Source organism: Ursus americanus, chromosome 14 (genome assembly GCF_024610735.1).
Source record: "Ursus americanus isolate L20-20 chromosome 14, mUrsAme1.1.p, whole genome shotgun sequence".
Taxonomy (NCBI): domain Eukaryota; kingdom Metazoa; phylum Chordata; class Mammalia; order Carnivora; family Ursidae; genus Ursus; species Ursus americanus.
The window spans coordinates 54636846-54657378 of NC_142140.1; the positions used below are offsets into that span (position 1 = coordinate 54636846).

General features: G+C 61.1%; 1 protein-coding gene across 1 annotated transcript in view; it reads right to left on the reverse strand.

The window, feature by feature from the left end:
• Positions 1-18573, reverse strand: part of FBN3 (fibrillin 3) — a 53918-nt gene extending 35345 nt beyond the window's left edge. The window contains exons 1-25 of the mRNA XM_045774393.2: positions 18412-18573; positions 18195-18277; positions 17580-17678; positions 17279-17374; positions 16941-17036; positions 15178-15375; positions 14947-15072; positions 11468-11620; positions 11176-11358; positions 10706-10849; positions 10517-10636; positions 10290-10415; positions 9118-9240; positions 8699-8974; positions 8357-8410; positions 6791-6916; positions 6580-6705; positions 5108-5227; positions 4830-4967; positions 4635-4685; positions 4244-4369; positions 2434-2658; positions 2127-2252; positions 1679-1807; positions 576-701 (exon numbers count right to left, since the gene is read on the reverse strand). Coding sequence (XP_045630349.2) covers positions 576-701; positions 1679-1807; positions 2127-2252; positions 2434-2658; positions 4244-4369; positions 4635-4685; positions 4830-4967; positions 5108-5227; positions 6580-6705; positions 6791-6916; positions 8357-8410; positions 8699-8974; positions 9118-9240; positions 10290-10415; positions 10517-10636; positions 10706-10849; positions 11176-11358; positions 11468-11620; positions 14947-15072; positions 15178-15375; positions 16941-17036; positions 17279-17374; positions 17580-17678; positions 18195-18277; positions 18412-18557 — 3316 coding nt within the window. The 5' untranslated portion in view covers positions 18558-18573. The remainder of the gene's footprint in view (positions 1-575; positions 702-1678; positions 1808-2126; positions 2253-2433; positions 2659-4243; positions 4370-4634; positions 4686-4829; positions 4968-5107; positions 5228-6579; positions 6706-6790; positions 6917-8356; positions 8411-8698; positions 8975-9117; positions 9241-10289; positions 10416-10516; positions 10637-10705; positions 10850-11175; positions 11359-11467; positions 11621-14946; positions 15073-15177; positions 15376-16940; positions 17037-17278; positions 17375-17579; positions 17679-18194; positions 18278-18411) is intronic.
• Positions 18574-20533: the final 1960 nt, after the last annotated feature.

Below are 20533 nucleotides of genomic sequence, written 5' to 3' on the forward strand. Positions count from 1 at the left end.
CCTTTGCCCTCTTACAAGACTCACAAATGCACCCTCGGTAGACACACCCAGACACACACACCCATGTGCACGCTCACGTAGGCTCACACGCACACCCTCACACCCACTCACATGCAAACAATCGTCCTCAGTAGACACACACACAGATATACGCTCGCACTACGTATTCACACGGACTCACAAACACACCTCTCACCCCTACTTGCCTTGGTGTCAACACACACCCAGATGCACACTCACACAGACCCACACACAAACACACCCTCGGAGCCCGTCACCCGCAAACACCCTCACCCAGGAGCAAATACACACCCACGCGTAGACACGCCCTCTCTCGCAAGCTCACGTAGACTCACAAATAAACACAAATCACACTCACTCTTGTGTAGACACGGATACACACCCACACACTGACGCACATGCTCTCCTGTGTCACACATGCAGCCGCACGCACACCCCGACGGACCCGGACACATGCGTGCGCACTCACGTACAGGTACATCGTCAGGTGCGCACAAACACGCTTCCCACTGCCTCACCCACAGCGCCCACGCCCGCGGCCGGCGCACGCTCACCCTCACAGGCGGCGCCCTGGGCCGTCAGCGCGTGTCCGGGGGGGCACTGACACGTGTAGCTCCCCTCCGTGTTGGTGCAGGTACCTCCCCGGCACAGCAGCGGGTCCCGCACACACTCGTCCACATCTGCGCATGTGTGAGAGAGAGCAGGTGGGAAGACGCGGACCGGGGTGGGGGTGGCGTGGCTCGTGGAAGCTTCTCCCTGCAGCCCCCGGCCCCGTCACCCCGGCTCTGCCCAGGAGCACTGGAGGCTCAGATGAGCCAGAGGAGCAGAGTGGGAGCTGAAAGGAGCAGGGACAAGTCAGGAAGGAGGCTGGAATTCCCAGGAGAGTCAGGGCCACGAGTCACCGAAGGAGCCCCTGAGAAGCCACCCTGTAGGGCACAGTGGGAAGGTGAGGGCCAGTGTCCAGGCATCAGCGTGGGGAGCAGGCTGTCGCACCCCGCTCCTCAAGCTCCAGTCTCGTGTACCTCCTTCCACCCCTCAGGCCCACCCCAGGGCCTTTGCACCTGCTGTTCTCCCTTCAGGCTGATCTTCCAGCCCCTCTTCACCACATTTAGTCCCACTCTGTCAGCCACACCTCAAGCCCCCCAGAACAGGACATCCCTGAGGACCACACTCCACCTCACCACATGGCCCTCTCAGGCGCTTCTCACAGTGGCTGTTTTGCATGTCTCTAACATCTCTTTCCCCATCAGGTCATGAACTCTGAGAGACTGTCTGCTACTGAGCTCTTGGTGGTTCCCCTCAGTAGAGGCACATGAAATGTTCACTGAATGAATAAAAAAGGGAAGGGAGGAAGGGGAGCTCCTCTCTCCAGGGCCCTTCTCTTCTCACACGACACCTGCCCTGGGAGCACTCACCCAGATCTCAGTCCCTAGGCCTCAATCCTGCATGACAGGCCGTGTCCGGCCGCCTTTGGGGATGTCGCCGCATGGCACCCAGATGCTCTGGGTTCCGGCTGGGTCTCAGCTTCTCCCCACACCTGCTCCTCCCACCTCGTCCATAACAGCAACGTCCCCACCACCCCTCCCGTCAGCCCCAACACCCTCAGGTGTCACCCTGCCCGGGGGCCACCCCACCCAACAGCCCCGCGGCCACCTACCCACGCAGTTCTTCATCAGCATGAAGCCACTCTCGTAGCCATGGAAACACTCGCACTCAAAGCTGCCTGGGGTGTTGACACAGGTGCCCTGGCCGCAGAGGTCAGGGGAGATGTGGCACTCGTCAATGTCTGCGGAGAGAGGGGCAGGGGCCGGCCTCCACATCTGTAGACACCGGGGCTCCACGGGAGCCTGAGCAGCCGAACTGAGCCCGGGGGTGTGCTCGCCCGGCAACGGCGGGGAATTTCCTCCCTGCAGGTCACCTCTGCCAGCCCCTCCTTTTACAGTCGGGGTCCCTCAGGGCCAGAGAGGGCAGCAACCTGCCCTGGGTCCCACAGGCGACTGGCAGGCAAGACAAGAGGTGCCCGAAGAAGGGCTCTTGACTGCACCTCGGCTTCGAAGCCCCCGTTCCCGCAGGCGTCCCCCGCGGCGGCCGAGGTGGGCCCGTACCTGTGCAGTTCCTTCCCTGAGCATCCAGGGCGAAGCCCCCCGCGCAGGAGCAGTGGAAGCTGCCCACGGCGTTCCTGCAGGTGCCGTGCACGCAGAGGCCGGGGAAGGCCTTGCACTCGTTCACATCTGCGGTCAGGAGCATGACACGGGGTCGGTCAAACACGGCCAGCCGTCCCTGGGTTTGCTCCTGAGACTTCACGGCTCTCGCTGCAGACGCTCTGCACTCTCCCCAACGCACTTCCCACCTGCGGGCCTGCGCCTGTGCTGTGCCCGCTCCCCGCCCTCTGGGCTCCCAGGGCCCACACACCTTTATAGAAGGGCTGGCCTGACAAGAAGTCCCAGCTGGCAAAGCCCAGTCCCCGGGGACACAGGCTGGCAAACGCCGGGGACTCGGGTTCTGGGCACGCCTCGCACGCAGCCCCCCAGGAGGCCCCCACGGAGCAGCAGCAGACGTCCATCCGGTATTTGCCGGGCAGGGCCGCCCCACACTCGTCCTCATCCCAACGCAGGAAACACGGCTCCAGGCGCATGTCTACATAGAGGGACAGTCACCGGGTCCCCCCCTGCCACACCGCGCCTGCTGCCACATGGGCGATACAGTCTCCCTCAGCAGCGTCTGTCTGAAATGCCCTCCCCGGTAGGAACACTGCAAGGGGAGTGACTTCCTCCTGCTGACCCTCAGTGCCATCCAGCGGTAACATTTTCCTAATGATGTCATCCAACAGTGACATTTTAATGGCAATAACGTGTCCTGCTAAGGTGCTTGCTATGTGCTGAGTGCTGTTCTAAGCTCCTCAACCCGTTTAATCTTTAAAATAACATCAAGATGAACCTATTATTGTCATGTCCATTTTACAGGCAAGAAAACTGAGGCATAGAAGGGTTAGTTGGCTTGCCCAAGGCCACACAGTTAGCAAAAGGCAGAGCCGCGTTCACACCAGTCCATCCGACTCCAGAGCATGTGCTTAATCTGTGAGACACCCTCAGAACAATCTGACAGCAGACAAGCCTCCCTCAAGACCAGACACAAGGGTCTAAGCCAGGGGCCACTAACTACAGCCCTGGGGTGTCCGCCTGTTTTATAAAGTTTTATCGACACACAGCCACATCGCTTTGCTTCCGTATTGTCTGTGGCTGGTTTTGCGTCACACGACAGAGCTCAGCAGCTGCAACAGAGACTGTGTGGCCCGCAAAGCCAAAAATATTTACCCTGGCCCTTGGCAGAAAAAGTTTGCTAACTGCTGGTCTAGGACAATTTCTCTCTCTTTACAGAAGGAACAGACATTGAGGTGGTTCAATTTAAAGATGAGACCCTGTTCTAGAACCTTGAGAACCTCTGGGAACCCTGTGACACACACTGGGACCCTCCCTTGTACCCGGTGCCCTGGTCTGGGGCTAATGGTCACGTCCGAACAGACAGGGCCGGAGTCGGCGCCTCCCCGTTCAGCTGAATTCAGCACACGGGGCCTGAGATGCAGTGGCTTTTTTCTCTTCACTCGGTTATTTCCTTTCCTTAGTTACATTTTGGGGCCCGGGGGGAGACCCACTGCACACCTAAAACTCGGTTCAGAAGGCAAGCAACGTTGAGAAGGAACCAACGAGAAGGCTCCTAGTCGACTGCGGGAAGAAACCGGGCAGCAGGCAGAGAGCCCCATCTGCTGCCTGAGATATGCTTTCAGCCAAGAAATGTCGCTTCAAGATGCTGACCAAGAAACCCTCACCAAGGATGGAAACATCTCCCATCTCTGAGCCTTGTGGGGAGCCATTCAGAAGGAGTGTTTGAGCCCTGGATGCTGAGAGAGATTCCCGGACATGCTAGGGGTGCCGGTGAGGAGATCCACCCTGAGTCAGCACTCTTCAGTAACGAGAAAGAATCAATAAAAGTTGCAGAAGCTATCTCACAAGATCTTACCACGTGCAGTGAGAATCGGGAAAGGGCAGTGACGTGAAAGGGTGAACCCCCAAAAAAGGCCCTCTTCTGAGTCATGTCAGCAAGAAATGAGCAGGGAGCAGAGGGTCCCGGAGGTCTCTCCAAATCCCTTCTGTCCCTAAGAGGGGCCTCCAGGCACTGGGGTGGGGGCCGTGGAGGGAGGGCAGGTGGCCCTGCACGGACTCACCCACGCACAGCCGGCCCGTGGCGTCCAGCGTCAAGCCCTCGGGGCACTCGCAGCGGAAGGAGCCGGCAGTGTTGAGGCACTGCCCATTGGGACAGACCCCGGGGAAGACCTCGCACTCGTTCACATCTGGGCGGGGACAGAAAAGGAGGACAGCAAGGGCTGGAGCTGCTCCCCTGGGGGTTCAGGACACCCAGGCTGCCCTTGCAGAGGTGGGAAGGAACAGTGTCAGCCTTGGGGGCTGGGGAGTCTCAGGGGAAGACCCGGATACCAAGGAGGGGGAATCTCTGTCTCGACCTCAAAAGACTTCAGGACCCCAGGCATCCCCCATGACCTGCACCTGTCCATGTGCAGCTCAGGGGTAGGAGTGAACTACAGAGGGGCAGGGAGTTACCTTCACAGGTGAGCCCCGTCATGCGGGCAAAGCCATGGGCACAGGCAGGGTCTGTAGTTGGGAGAACCAGAGTGGGCACAGGCGTCACTCTCTCCATCCAGAGCCTCGTTCCCTCCATGGGTACCCAGGCAACCACAGTGGCTACGGCTGGGGGGTGCCCAAGAGCTCACGCGGTGGGGGCTCCCAGGGCATTACCGGGCTCGCAGCGTTCGCAGGGGCTCCCCCAGGCAGCGCCGAGGGTGGCACAGCACTCGGACCGCAGGGAGGCTCCGTGCAGGTTCGCTTCACAGCGGCCCTCCTGGACCTTGAGCCAGCAGGTGCCCTTGGTGCTGTCTGCAGGGGAGGGGGTGACCCAGTTCACCCGCCAGCCCACACCTGCACGCCAACCCACAGAGACCCAGCCCTCCCCAGGGTGGGATGCAGGGCTGGGCAGCAGGGTCCCTGCTACTCTATGGGACTCAGGGCCCTCTCACCTAGGCACACGGTGCCGGAGGGCCCCAGCCGGCTGCCAGGGTCACAATCGCAGGCATAGGAACCAGCCAGGTTCCGGCATGCACCATTGACACACGGGTTGGACAGGCACTCGTTGATGTCTGCAAGGACAGCCGCCCACTGGGTCCTGAGCTGGGGGAGGGGGAGCCCCAGCTGCCCAGGGCCCGCTCCTCCCCAGTGGCCGCCGGGGTTCAGTGGCGTAGGATGCACACAGGTACACGCACATCCATGCGTGTACTTGACCAGACAAGCCACGCGCATGCAGGCCGGGTGCGCAGAAGTGGAATGCGCAGATACGCACGCACGCGTGCTCGCACTGAGTTGTGTTGGATGCCTGTGCAAACGTGCTGACATGCAGGGTCCTGTGAGCACGCACACGTGACCAATGTGGTGGGACAGACACAGTGAGGATCAGTGATCAAGGGGGTTACGGCCCAGGAGAAGATGAGAGTGAGAGGCAGGAGGAAAGCCCAGAGAGGACAAGGCCTACATGTGGTGGGGAGCAGGCTGCTGCAGGGGCTGAAGGGCACGGGGTCTGGGAGGGACACAAGAGGGACAGAAGTCGCTCAGGATTAGGGTGAGGCGCGTGTGACGACGGTGCTGTGGCCCGGGGGAGAGGTGGAGTCATGCAGAGAGCGCACCGGGGCGAGAGTGCTGGTGAACAAGGACCTTGCTGCAAAGTGTGTGCATGCTTGAACACGTGTGTATACATGTGTGTGCACGCACAAGGGCATGGGTGTGTGAACACACATCTAAGTGTGTGACTGTGAGCCTAAGCATGAAAACGTGAGAATGTGGGCACACACGTTTCTTTGAGAGTGTGCCCCTGAGTGTGCATGACTGTGTGGGCATGTCTACGGGTGTGAATATGGGGGTGTATGTGTGTTCTGAGTCAGTACCAATATGTGTAGCTGAGTATCTGGTTGTACGCACACACGTGTGAATGTCTGAATGCATGCGTAAGTGTGCGACTGTGAGTACAAGTGGGTAAAGTGTGAGAATAAGTGGGTGTGTGAATGTGGGTATATGTATGAGTACACACACCCATGCGTGTGTATAACAGTGAGACCAAGTGTGATATGTGCCTGTGAGTGTGTGTGAATGAGTGTGAATGAGTATACATGCATCTTTCAGTATGTGTCTGTGTGTGCACACCACACGCAGCCTGTGCAAGGGTCTGAGTGTGTATGCCTGTGTGTCCATAACACACACAGTGCGTAAGGGGGTGTGTGTGCATGTCAGTGTGTGCATGTGATACGCACGCAGTGTGTGTGCCTGGTGCATGCGTGCGCACACCCAGTATGCATGCGTCTGAGAGCGCGTGTGTGTACACAGGGCGCCACGCAAGTATTGGAACGCGTGAGCGCCTGCGCACGTACACACCACACGGGAGTCTGCGTGCACGCCCGTTTGTGCGCGCACGCGCCGCAGGCTGTGTGCTGGGACCCTGTACCTTCGCAGGTCTCCGTGTCCTGCCGGAAGCTGAAGCCCTGGCGGCAGGAGCAGCTGTAGCTGCCCGGGCTGTTGCGGCACCAGCCGTTGTCGCATAGGAGGTGGTTGCGCGCACACTCGTCCACGTCTACAAGGCGGGGGCAGGAGAGCGGGGTGAGGGGTGCGCAGCGCGGGCTGCCCCCGCACCTGCCGCGTTTCGCCGGCGCGCTCACCCACGCACTCCTGGCCGGCCGCGCGCGCCTCGTAGCCCGGGCTGCAGACGCAGCGGTAGCTGCCCCGCAGGTTCTCACACAGGCCATGCGTGCAGACGTCGGGGTCTAGGGCGCACTCGTTGATGTCTGCGGCAGGAAGAGGGCGGAGCAGCCGCCCGGCTCACCAGCGTCTCCAGAAGCCAGGTCGCGCGCCCCCACCCCCCGCCAGACTCCGCCCCATTTCGCTCAGAACCCGCGGTTTCGAGGCACTGTGTCCCTTTGGGGCCCTTCTTTGCTGTGGGCCCGTCCTGGGCACTGTAGGAAGCTGAGCATCCTTGCCCTCTACCCATCCAATGCCAACAGGACCCTTCCCAGTACTTCTTTATCCAGACATTGTCAAATGTACCTGGGGTGGGGGTGGGGCGGGACTGTCCTCTGTTTGGAATCCATGGAACGAAAATTTGTACAGCAGCAACATAATAAAAATAAAAGTAATCACAACTGCTAACATTACAGGGGGCTTACTATTTTGTGCATATTAACCCTTCTGACCCTCGTAACACCCCTGCAACGGGTCCTGTTACTACCCCCACTTCGCGGACAAGGAAACCGAAGCAGAGCAGGTAAGTAACTTGCCCCAGGTTATTCAATCAGTCAATAGTAGTGCCAGGATCTGAGCCCAGGCATCTGGCTCCAGACCCTGGGCCTTTAACTGGATGAGGGCGTAGTGGTCCAGACATCTGCCCGCCCCCGATGGCCCAGCAGTCACTGGGAACTCAAGTCTCCTTAGTCCTTTGTTTTCCACTCAGGCAGAAAGGCTGTTTCTGTGTGTGTGTGTGTGTGTGTGTGTGTGTGTGTGTGTGTGTGTGTGTGTGTGTGTGTGTTTTCAGCCAACAAAGGAGGAGACACACACCTGCGGAATTGCCTTTCCTTGCACCTCAGCTCTAGAGATCAGGCACTTTGGGCTGAGACCTGCTGGCCACAGGAGATCAGCCAGGGATCCCAGGGTAGGGGCTGTCCAGTTGTGGGGGGATCAGAAGGATCCCGGAGGTTTCAGAGTGAGTGGGGCCAAAAACACAGCTCAGGAGGGAGAGGAGGTGTGGGAGAATGTATCCTCCCCAGATCCATATGTTAAAGTCCTAACCCCCAGGACCTCAGCACTTGGCCTCCTGTGGAGATCGGGTCTCTACAGAGGTAATCCTGTTAAAACGAGGTCATGGGGGTAGACTCCCAGTCCATTCCACTGTGATGATCGCCTACTTATGAAAGGGGGAAATTTGGACACGCACACACACACACACACACACACACACACACACACAGGGAGAGCCCCATGTAAAGGTGGAGGCAGAAATTGGGGGGATACTTCTACAAGCCAAGGAACACCAAAGGTTGCCCGTGACCACCAGAAACTGGAAGAGCCGCAAGGAAGGGCTCCTCCTTGCTTCAGAAGGAACCAACCCTGCCTACACCTTGACCTCAGACTTTGAGCCTCCAGAGCTGCGGGTGGACACGTTCCTGTTGCTGGAGCCCCCAGCGGACTGACACAGCACCCCCCGCCCGCTCCTGACACCCACGGCCACGCACCTCTGCCGTCGGCGGTGATGCCCAGACCACTGCTGCACAGACCCTGGAACTCGGCTGGGGTTGTGGGCACAGGGAGACGAGGGGTCAGTGACCGCTGACAAGCCTCAGCCACTCCCAAGGATGTGGCCCCTTGGTGTTGTGCAAGAGTCTGGGACCAAGATGCCTCCCTCCGGGGAGAGAGCAATTTTCTGCCGTCTCTTCTTGGGGAGAGTCACCAGTGGAGAGATGCCCCCGCAAACCCACGGGCACCAAGACCCCCATCCCTTCCCACCCCCAGGATGATGAGCTGGAAGGTGTACAGGGGCGTAAAAGGCAGGTGGGGTCAGGCAGCAGGACGCTCACCGGAGTTCTTGGCAGGACACGGCTGGCAGGGCTCCCCAAATCCGTGGTCTGGGCTAGCACAGCAGCACTCGGATTTGGTGACGGCACCGGGGAAGGGGCGGGCGCAGGAGCCCTGCTCCAGGGCTCCATAGCAGGTGCTGCGCACGTGGGTGTCCACGCACACGCGGCCATCCACGCCCATGGCCAGCCCCCCCAGGCAGTGGCAGCGGAAGGAGCCCTCGGTGTTGGTGCAGTGGCCGTTAATGCAGATGCCCGGAGTCCGGCACTCATCGATGTCTGCAGGGGGAGGCGGGAGGGGAGCCACGGGGGCTCTGCAACAGGTCCCAGTGCCCCGCAACCCCCACCAGCTCCTCTCCCAGCCTCTCCCCTCCCTGCCCATCACCATCACTTCCATCCCATCCCGTCCTATCCAGACTCACCCACGCAGTAGCGGCCACTGGGCGCCAGCAGGAAGCCAGATTTGCAGAGACACGTGAAGCTGCCGTCCTCGTTGATGCACACTCCATTGGCACACGTGGTGGTCGTGGCACACTCATTGTGATCTAGAGACACCCAAGAGGCTGGATTCCTCCCTGGCCCCTTGCTGGGCCAGCCAGGCCTGCAGACCAGCCCCTCCCTCTCACTTCTCTGAGGCGCCGCAGAGCGAGGGCTGGGCCACCAGGACCCCACCTGGACAGCATGTGGCACGTCTGTGATTCTGTCTGCCTGGATATCAGTCTGCCTGCTGGAATGTGAGCTCCCCCAGGGCACAACAAGGCTGTGTGCTCAAGCGGCATCTCCCCTCCCACACAGGCAGGTGCTCCATAAACATTTTGTTCAAAGTTAAATAAACTCGCTAGTGGTTGCATGACACTGGGCTCGTACTAAATGCCACGAAATGTTCACTTCCGAATGATTACATATATCTGGTGTGAGTCTCAGCTCTATTTAAAACAAAGAAACGGGGAAAACAGCGGACAAGAACATGGTCTAATTGAAAGGAAGTGTAGCTGCAGAAACGCGTATCAAAGGATCAGTTTTGCACAAAAAGGCCTGCGCCAGAAAAGCAAAAAGGAATGAATGAAAGATGCACCGGAACGTCTGTACTGAGTCCACCGCAGTATTCTGCATAACTGCGGAAAGTGCAAACGGCCATCAGCTGAGGACTGAAGAAAAAAGATGTGGCCCTCCACCCACGCATGGGCACGTCACTTGGCCCGGAACAGGGGCGAGGCGCCAACACCCGCTGCCTCGTGCAAGACCTGGAGCCCCACGGGGAGCCTGAGCCGGGCACTCCCCAAGGTCCTGACCCCACACTCAGCCAGACTCTCGCTGCCGTGCAACAGGTCCCAGGACGGGCTGCGATCCGGGGTCAGACAGCCCGCATTGGGATTCATGGAATGAACTCACGAGGGAGGGAATGAAGGGGTGAGTCGGGCCAACAAAGTGCAAGAAGGAGCTCAGACAGGTTGGCTGGGTTCAGGAGAGGGAGCAGAGGCTCCGTCTCTGGGAGGGAGGTGGGTGCTGCGGCAGGGGAGACCCGCAAGGTGGCCCTCACGGGGACCCACTGGGGCCCCCAGAACCCCTACCCGCCCGCCCGTCCCCAGCTCACCCACACAGTTCTTGCCCCCAGGGCCGAGCTCGAAGCCCGCATTGCAGACACACTGGAAGCTGCCCTCCGTGTTGACGCAGCGGCCGTGGTGGCAGAGGCTGCTGCCGACAAGGCACTCGTCCACGTCTGCGGTGGAGGGAAGGCGGTAGTCGGTCAGACTGGGATTCAGGCCGCAGGTCTGGGCCCAGGCAGCCCCCGTGTCACCGCGCTCTGAGGGACAGCCATACCCACGCACGCCTGCCTGGCGGACGTCGCCTGGAAACCCTCGTGGCACCGGCAGTGGTAAGAGCCGGGGGTGTTGACGCAGTCTCCGTGGTGGCAGGGGCTGCTGACGCATTCGTCCACGTCTGTGGGCAGAGGACCCTGAGCCCCGCCCGCTCGGCAGGCGCGGCCCCGCCCACCCAGCCGGGACTCACCGATGCACTCTCCTCGAACGTCCTGCGTGTAGCCCGCATTGCACTCGCAGCGGTAGCTGGAAGGGGTGGGCAGGCAGCGGCCGTTGAGACACAGGTTGGTGAAGTGTCGGCAGATGTCAATGGTCTGGTTCAAGGTAGCTGTGCCTGAGGGAGGGGACAACAGGTGCACCTGAGTCGAGGCCTTGCCTCTGGGCTGGGATTCCCACTAGGAGGCTGGAACCCTGCCCACGTCGGCCTGGAGTGGTGTCCTAACTGCAGGCCCTCACACTGGCTGAGACCCCTACTCAAGGCCCAAACCCTGACTTTGAGACCCAGATCCCAAATCTAGCCCCACCCCCTGACCACTGTCAGTACTTTTATCTCTACTGCCCAGGCCAGGACCTCCACCCGCCAAAGCCCTGGCCCTCCCTCTGAGGCCTGGACCCCCTCCCCCAGGTCTTGGATCCCTCCTCCCAAGTCCCAGGCCTCACCAATGTGGGCACTGCCGATGCCCAGGCTGGGAACACCACGCCCACTGGAGCCATGGGTGCTGTGCCGAGCTGGCCCAAGGCCAGGACCCACACCATTGGACCCAAAGCCAGGGAGACCAGGGAAGGGGCCAGGGTAGGAGGGCAGCAGCGGGAGCCCCTGCGCACACAGTCGCTGGAACTCGTCTGCAAAGAGGCAGGGTTTGATGCCAGGCTCTCTGTCACACCCCAGGGCCCCTCCACTGCAGGGAGCTCTGGGGAAGGAGGAGGGCGGGTGCAACCTCAGGCCACTCACCAGAGCCCCGCAGAGGACACGGCTCAGGGGCTGGGCCAGCTGCCCAGCACCTGCCCCTGTCACAGCAGCACTGCCTCTGAGTATAACGGCCAGCGAGGTCTCCAGCACAGCGGCCCATAATCAGTGCAGAGAAGCAGGTGCCAGCCCGGTGGTCTGCGACGGGGGTGGGAAGGATCAGTTACCAGACTTGGGTTCAAATCGCAGCTCCACCAACACTGCCGGCAGCACAGGATTTCTTGCCGCCCTGTGCCTCGGTCTCCCCATCCCTGGTATGGGGGTGCTCAGAGCATTCACCTCCCCCGGAAGAATGTTGCCAAAATAAAAAAGTGAAGCACACCATGTCTGGCACGTGGCCGATGCTCACTGAATGAGAATCTTATTACAGAGATTTCCAAGTTATCCCAGGGAGATAGATTTGGGCTGGTTCCAAGCAAATGAATTCCAACACCTAGAGCTGGCATTGGTAGTAAGCTCCCTGTCACTCTGGGCATTCAACCACACTGACGAAGACCCCTTGCTTTGGGGGGCTGCCCTAGTGGGAGGTCAGGCTGGGCGCTCAAGTGAGGACACCAGGATCTGTGGCTATATGCCCCCATCTGCTGGCCCCGGGCATTTGGGAAAACCTAAGAGGCTATGAATTTGAGGACGGGCCCAAGGAGCAGACTGCTGGATTGACTCCAGCCCTGGGGAACTGAGGCAGAGGCTCCCCAGACAGCAGAACCACAGACACCCTTCCCCATCCCACTCTGCTCTGGAGTCTAACAGCTTTATGCAGTGATCAGATTTCTCAGGCTCAAAGAGTGTATTTTTAGCTTAAAAACGCACAAATCTTGGCCAGCGGCCCACAGTGAAACCTCCTCCATCAGCTGGGCGGGCCCCTGACAGCAGCCCCCACCCTGCCCCGGGCTGAGAAAACATGCAAACATTTCTTTCTTTTGAGAGAGAGAGAGAGAGAGCACCAGCGCCCACACAAGCAGGGGGAAGGGCAGAGGGAGAGAGAGAATCCCAAGGAGTCTACACTCTCAGCACAGAGCCCACTCGGGGTTTGAGCTCACCACCCTGAGACCACCACCCAAACCGAAATCAAGAGTAGGACGCTCAACCAACTGAGCCACCCAGGCGCCCCAACATGCAAACCTGTCTACCTCCCCTGCCCCAGCCCTTGGGGACCCCCAGGTGAACATGCGGGAGCTGGGGCTCCGCACTCCCAGCAATGTCCCAGGCCCTTGAAGGGGGCAAGGCCTGCCCAGATGAGGGGAGGTCAACAGCTTCATTCAAGGTCACACAGCTACTACAGAGAGAGAGGGGGCAGGAACTCAGATCCCCGAATCCCAGGGGATCAGAGACAGAATGCAAGAATGTTAGCAAAAATGATGCCGCCTTTGCTTACACAGCTCGGCTGTGACCAGGGCCTGCCCAGCGCCCCAGCCGCACTGTCTGCTTGTCTTCGTGAATGTGTGTTGCGTACCCACTACATCCAGCCCCCCGCTGATCGTTCCAAAATTGTATTTAATCCTCTCCGTGACTCCAAGAGGTAGGGATTGCCACGATCCCCATCTTACAGATGAGGAAGTTGGGGCACAGAGAGGTTAGGACACTTGCCCGAGGTCACAGAGTTTGTGAGTAGCTCCGGGAGCAGTTGGAACCCAGGACTGAAGCCCAAGCCCATATTCAGGGGCAACCTGACCTTGGTTCAAATCTAGGCTCCACTGTTTAGTAGCTGGGAGAGGACCCTTATTCCAGGGGACTTGCCCAGAGGTATCTTCCCTGCTGGCCATGACGGCCCCCAGGGGTGAAGAAATAGAAGGTCGAGCGTTGGCCACAGCACACTGGCAGAATTCCAAACACAATATTCCCAGCCCTGCCTGGTAGAGGCCCAGCCAGAGGGGCCCTGGTGATGCTGGGGAACTGCCAAGCCGCTTCCCTCCTCCCCAAACCAGGACTCTGCCCACCCCCCCCCACAAGGGCCCATATTCCTGGCTTGCCCCATTAGCCACTGACGATCGCTAAAGTCTATGGACGAGTTCATCAAAACAGCAGGACAGGGAGTGAGAGCCCAGGGTCCCCTGCCCCTGGGGTGGGGTGTGGGGGATTACAGGAGGGTGGGCATCCAGGGGGCAGCATGGCCCAGAGGACCTCATCCTGGCTGGGGGTGGGGGTCTGAGTAGGGCATGGGTATGGGCATGTGTCTGTTCTGAACTTACTAAGTTGCCTCAAGCAAACCTCCCCTCTCTGGGTCTCCGTTTCCCTAGCTCAAAACAGACGGTGTGGGGGAGGATGGGGTACTCTTAAAAAGTGTGTGGGAGCGGTGCCTGGGTGGCTCACTCGGTTAAGTGTCAGACTCTTGGGTTCGGCTCAGGTCATAGCCTCAGGGTTGTGAGATGGAGCACCGCCCGCCCCCCCCCCCCCCCCCCCCCGCAAGCTCACATTCAGCGGGGAGCCTGCTTCTTTCCCTCTGCCCCTCTCCAGGCTAGTGAGGGCTCTCTCTCAAATAAATAAATCTTAAAAAAAAAGAAAAAGTGTCTGGCCTTGGAAAGAGGAATATAGACAGGGGGCCAGAAAAAGCAATGGACAGAAGAAGGACACAGAGATAGAGGCTGGCGGGGCATAGAGGCAGGGGCCCAGTGAGCCAGAAGGGCCGAGAGTCCCAGGGGCAAGGGGCGGAGCTGCGGTGGGCGGGGCTGAGGGGAGGGGGCGTGGCGAGGGCAGAAGCGCGGGGCTATGGGCCTCTCAAGACCGAGGACCAGAGAGCTACAGTGCGCACAGAGGCGGAGGGCCAGAAGAGCTTGCACACTGGGGTCCTGAGAGTCTGACGTCCAAAGGCTGATGGATAGGGAGCCAGAATGCCAAAGGGGATGGAAACCGTGCTCCAGAGACGACTGAAAGACACAGAGACCGGGGGCACCTGGGTGGCACAGCGGTTAAGCGTTTGTCTGCCTTCGGCTCAGGGCGTGATCCCGGCGTTATGGGATCGAGCCCCACATCAGGCTCCTCTGCTGTGAGCCTGCTTCTTCCTCTCCCACTCCCCCTGACTGTGTTCCCTCTCTCACTGGCTGTCTCTATCTCTGTCGAATAAATAAATAAAAAATCTTTAAAAAAAAAAAAAAAGAAAGACACAGAGACCGGAGGGCTAGAGGAGCCCCCAGGCCAGAGGGGGGGTTGCAAACACAGATGAGCCAGGGGCCTGTCTCCTACCCGCCCTCTGTCCCTCCAGCGCCTTCAGGCCCCAGCTCCCCCAGGCAGCGGGAGCCGTCCAGGCTGCTGGCAAACCACGGGGACAGGTGCACACATAGCTCCCAACGGCGTTGGTGCAGCCGCCCACAGAGCAGAGGCCCGGCGCGCTGAGACACTCATCCACATGCCCGCTCAGAAGTGGGGCCGCCACAGCCCCAGCCCTCCTCTTCCTCCTCCTTGCCGGGGAGCCCGAGTGGTCCGGAGCCCAGAGGAGGACCCCACTCGTCTCCCTCCCCATCACCCACCTTCACACTTGGCGCTGTTCTCACTGAGCCGGTGTCCCGTCGGGCAGCGGCACTCGAAGGAGCCCACAGTGTTGACGCAGCTGCCTCCCTGGCACAGGCCTGGGACCGTCTGGCACTCGTCCACATCTGCAAGGGAATGACAGGCCCGTCGGAAGGAAGAACCAAAGCCTCGAGGGCTCCCGCTCAGCTCTGGCTCCCAGGGCCTTCATCCTGACTCGCGGACTCCCTTACCTTGGCAGGCCCCTGTGCGGACATTAGGGATGAAGCCTCGGCGGCAGGGGTGTGGCTGTGCAGGGCAGAGCTCGCAGGGGATGCCCCAGGCCCCGCCCACGGTAGCGCAGCAGAGCGCCTTAGTGCACACGAGGCCTGGGAGCTGGCGCTGGCAGCCCTCAGGACCCACTTGGCCAAAGCAGGGGCCCGTCCGGTAGTCTGCAAGACAGATGGATTTGGGCAGCTGGCCTCGAGCTGCCTCCCCAGCCCAGAGCCTTCTGCTTCTCCATCCCTGCAGCCCGTAGCCTCCTTCCCAGTCTCCCTAACACCAACACAGCAGGCTCTACTCATGCTGTTCCCCATCCCTATTGGACAAACTCCCATTCACCCTTCAAAACCCCTCCTCCCCAAAGCATTCTCCAACCAACCTCCAAAAACGAGGCCAGGACCTCCAAGCTCACAGAACCCCCGGCACGTCTGGAGAATCCGATCACTCCCCCAGGCCCACCCTCCCTGCAGGCCGGGGCAGAGACCACAGACACCCAGAAGGAGAGCCTGTCTCACCAAATCCCCCAGACTCAGGGAGGGACCCAGCATCTGCCCAAAGGCTCTGGACCCACAACACTACGCCCCTGAACCCTGAACCCAGCCCAAGGTGGTCTCATCAGTGCCCCCACCTCTGCACACAGGCTCAGATGTGGCTTCCTGGCTCCATCCTCCAGATGGTTCCAATCAAGGGGCTGGCAATGGACCAAGGAAAGCCCCTCCCAGAAGGAGAAGCCAAAGCCAGCCCCCTAGACCCGTGTGGAGGAGGAGCTGCCCAAAAGTCCCCAATGGGTACGACTCCCTCAAGCCAAAGCAATTCCAGAATCTCACCTAATCACCCAGAACTCTGGACTCCCCCTCGCTCTTTCCTCTCTGGGGGCCCTCACCATCTACCACCCACTCAGGTCTCCCCTCTTTCACCCTCCCCACTGACCCTCCCTCCCCCTCAGCCGTTCCCCTTCGGGTCAGCCCAAATTCCAGTTTCTAAAAGCACCCCCTTAGTGCTGAGGTAATCCTCCCAGCCCCAGCTTCTGACTCATAGCCACACCCTCTCCACCACAGCTGCAGCTACAGGGGGGCCTCCTCCCCCCCCGTAGCACCTCCCAACCCTGGGGTCAGTCCCAGGCCCTGCCCATCGCTGCTGGCCTGGGCTCCCGGGCCGCACGGGGCAGTCTGACAGCTCTCACAGCCAAAACCCCACCAGCCTCATAGCCTGGGCATGCCCCACAACGCCCGCTCTTGTTGGGTTTCTCCTTCCAGCCTCCCGTGGGCTCCATGCGTTCTGTGGCCCCTGAGTTGCCCTCCCTTATCTTCCGCAAGAATCTCAACGACCCACTCAGCTTCGGGCCCACACATGGGGCAGCCTGGGGCCTGGGTGTCCAGCTGTTTCCACCTTCCCCGAATCAACTTTCCGTGAAACATCGTTGCTTCCGTCATCTGAGGCTTGGCCAAAGGCTCCCAACAGGTGATCCCACCCACCTCAGCCATGGGAGTATTTTGACATTGAGGGGTTGCAATAAAAGAGGGCTTGCTGCTCTCATGAACTCTGACTTATCACTTCCTCCAGGAAGCCCTCCCTGACGCCCTTCCCTGGAGCAACAGTTTCTCTGCCCCTCACAGCATCAGAGACAGCAGAAAGGAGGCCAACTGGAGCTTCCCAGGGCCTGGCTACATCTCAGGGGCTGCCAGGAAGCCCCCCTCCATCCACCCAGGCCCCTACCCCATGCCCAGCTTGGTACCTCTCTCACACTGAGGCCCCATGAAGCCATACACACAGGCACAGTGGTTTGGTCCGATGCAGCGGCCCCCGTTGTGGCAACCACGGTCACAGACAGCTGTGGAGGAAGAGGGGAGGGTGGCCTGAGCTCCCCTAGCAGCCGAGGGAGCTGGGGCCCAGAAAAGCCCATTTCACCCAGGAATCCCCACCATCGGGCCCAGACCCAATGATAAGACTGTGACGATGAGGCAGTCCCTCCAAACCCTGGTTCCAGAAGAGTGACCCATGGGCGGTGGGCACGTGGCACCCAGAGACCCGCCCTCTGGGATCCCAGGCCAGGTGTTCGTGGGGGATACTCACGCTGCCCACACACAGTGCCCGTGTAGCCCCTCTGGCAGAGGCAGGACTCCCCTCGGCAGCTGCCCCCATTCATGCAGCTCACACTGCACGCTGACCCTAAGGACGGGGAGGAGGGACACACAGTGAAGTGACGACAAGCCCCACGAGGCACATGAACAGCGGCAGGACTAGGCTTGCCTGGCCCAGCTCTGGTCCTTTCAGTCCTGTGGCAAAACCAGCCTGCGCCCCCAGTGGCATCAGGAAGCCTCTAACCTTCTCCTCCAGTCCCGAGGGCTATTCCCTGCCCCCCCCCCACACTCACCTCGGCTCACCCTGCAACTGGGGGCCAGCTTCCCATCAGCACAGGCACACAGGTTGGGTCGGGAGCAGAAGCCTTCACCGCAGGCATGCCTACAGACGGCTGGCAGGAGCAGAGCAGGTGACAGTCAAGGCCAGGACCTGAGTCCTGCGCCCTCCCCACCCCATCAGTGCCCAGGCAAGGCCCTGGCTTTGTGCTGGAGCCGTGGGAAGATGGGCTCTTTGGGTCAGAAGTGCTGCGCGGCCAGGACAGAAGATTCCAGATGCTGGCTCAGTGACTGTGGTGTGGGGCTGGAGGGCTTTCCTGGGAGTGGAGTCAGATTCTAGAACCCCAAGGTGGTGGGTACAGACTGGCAAAGAGACAGAGACAGAGATGGGGGAGAGACAGAGACAGAGAGAGAGACAGGCAGGGAGAGAGACAGGGAGGTAGTAAGACAAAGGGGGCAAACATGGCGGGTGGCCTGGGAGCCTGAGGACAGGCGAGGGCCAATCCTGTGCTTCAGCCTGACGCCCCCGGCTAAGTTCACCTGGAGGCAGGGCTGGGCTTGCCAGCAGGTCGGAGAGCTGCCCCAGCATCCCCTGCCTGAGCCCCGCCCCTCCATGTGGCAGTGGCACTCACGAACGACGCACTGGTTCCCGCCTGGCAACGTCCTCCAGCCGGGGCAGCAGTAGGCATGGAAACGGGAGCCGCACACATTGGGCCTTTGGGAGAGCAGGGCACAGCTGGTGAGCCCCTGCCCTGCGGGACGTTCCCTGGGCCTTGCTCCCCCCACCCTGCGGCCCAGCCCAGCCCAGCCCACCCCCCAGGGCCTGTCCGCCTGCCCGCTCTCACACACCCCTGCAAGACGCCTGGGCTGCCACGTCTGCGCACACGTCCGGGACCTGCAGACTCCAGGGCCCTATCCCAGCGGCCCTGGACTCCCACCATGCACAACAGGGCCGTCCAGGCCAGCAGAAGTCGAGCCGGGGGGCCCCAGGCCATGGTGAAAGCACCAGCCCCCTTCCTTGCCAAGCACAGACCCTTCAGAACCATAATGTGTCCCTCAGAGGCTGCAGAGAGAAAGCAGAGTCAAGCCCAGCAGAAGCCCTTGGCCACAGACTACCCAGAACCAGGAGCGCTGGGTGGCTGTGGGACTCGGGGAAATGGGGGGGGAGCCCAGGGAGGCAGCGGCGAGGGGGCTACTGGAGCCCCGGGAGGCATCCAGCCCTGACCCAGAAGCAGGTGAACAATCAGGGCAGGCTTCTTGGAGGAGGTGCGATGTCTCAGAGATGGAGCAAGCCAAGAGCAGGGTGCTGGGTCAGAGGGCATAGTGAGAGCAGTCGGAGAGAGGGACAGGTGGGGCCAGTGTCACAGGAGTGCCCTGTGTAGTGAGCTTCCACTTGTAGGTCCAGGGTGACGGAGAGCCCTTAAAGGGCTTCAAGTGGGAGGAACAACAGCAGAATGGGTGCTTGGAGTATGGAAAGGCTCGCAGGAGCTGGGGAGGAAGCGTGCAGGTGAGGAGGCTGGGGCAGGGGTCCAGAAGAGAGGGGAGAGGACAGAATTCCAGGGATAATGAGGAGGTGAAGTCGCCAGGAGTTGGAAACTGGTTCCAAAGGAGGCAGGAGGCATTGAGGAGACTCCCAGAATTCTAGCTGGGGGGGCCGAGGGCGACGGGATGGTGGGGAGATAGGAGGCAGGTGTACATTCTAGGTGGGGCACTCCCTCCACCCAGCAGGGAAGGGATAGCCTTTGTGCCCACTTCTTGGATAAGCACACTAAGGCCAACATGCATTTAGTGAGGGGCTGGCGGTGGGTGAGCGCTAAAGCCTAGGCGAGGAGGGGGGAAGAGGGTGGGGGTGCCCCCAAATCCCAGGAGGTGGCTGGCTCTCTCCAGGACCTGAAGGATGGGAGGGAGGAGATGGAGACAGGGCCACTCGTGTAGGAGATGACCAGGTGAAGGGTAGAAGAAGGAAGCTGAATATTTGAGGGACAGAAGGTAGAATAAATGGCCTTCTGGGGAGGCCCTTTCAGGTCCTACTTTCCAGACCAAGGAGAAGAATTGGGCCTAGGTAGGGAATGGGCAGGGAATATGCTGTGTGCCATTGGGCAGGTGGCTGACCCTCTCTGGGCCTTGGGGTGACATAAGAGCCTGACCAGGTGGTCCCAAAGTCCTTGGGGAAGGAAGAGACCCTTGTCAACTTTGGCGGAGAGGCGGAGAAGAGTTGGCCTGACTGGGAAGGACACCCCCTTCTTGCTTCCAAGCTGTTCCACACCAGTCTGCGCCCAGAGGACGCCTTCTCCAGGCAGCCTCAGGGCCCGCGCAGCCTCCCTCCCCGCCTCTCCCACCTCCGGGGGCTCTGGCCTGGCCTGACCCGGCACCCCCCGCCCCGCCTCCGCGCCCCGCGCCGGGGAGGTGTTCGAATGAATGAGCAGGGACGGCGCGCGCGGCGCGGGCGGGAAGCGAGCGGTCCCGGGCTCCGCGCACGAGGTGGGGGCCCGCGGGCTGCTCTTTCCACCCGGCAGGGCCGAGGATGGAGGCCCCCGGGGCCGCGACCACGCTCGGCTCCGCCCTCACCTGCGGGTCGAGCCCTCCCGCCTCCCGCGCCCGCGCGGCTGCCGGCGCCCTAGTCCCGCGCCGAGAGGGGAGCGGGTGGGCCCGGGGCTGCCGCAGCGAACAAAGGAATCCCCTCCCCCTCCCTCGCCCCGGCCTCCCCCGCCCCGCTGTCCCCGCTCGCGCCCCGCCGCGGGCCCCGCGCTTCACCGACCTGCGAGCCGGCGCGTGTGGAGGCGGGCACGGCGAGCGGACGCGGGGCTCCGCGCTGGAGGGCTGGCTCGAGCCGCGCCGGGCGCCCGGGGCGGGAACGCGAACCGAGAGGCCGACCCCGCCGCGGTCGCAGCCCGGAGCCGCCGCTCGGGGGGAGTTGGGGGCGGGAGGAGGTGGGGGAGGGCGCGTTTGCACCTCGAAGCTCCCGGGGCGG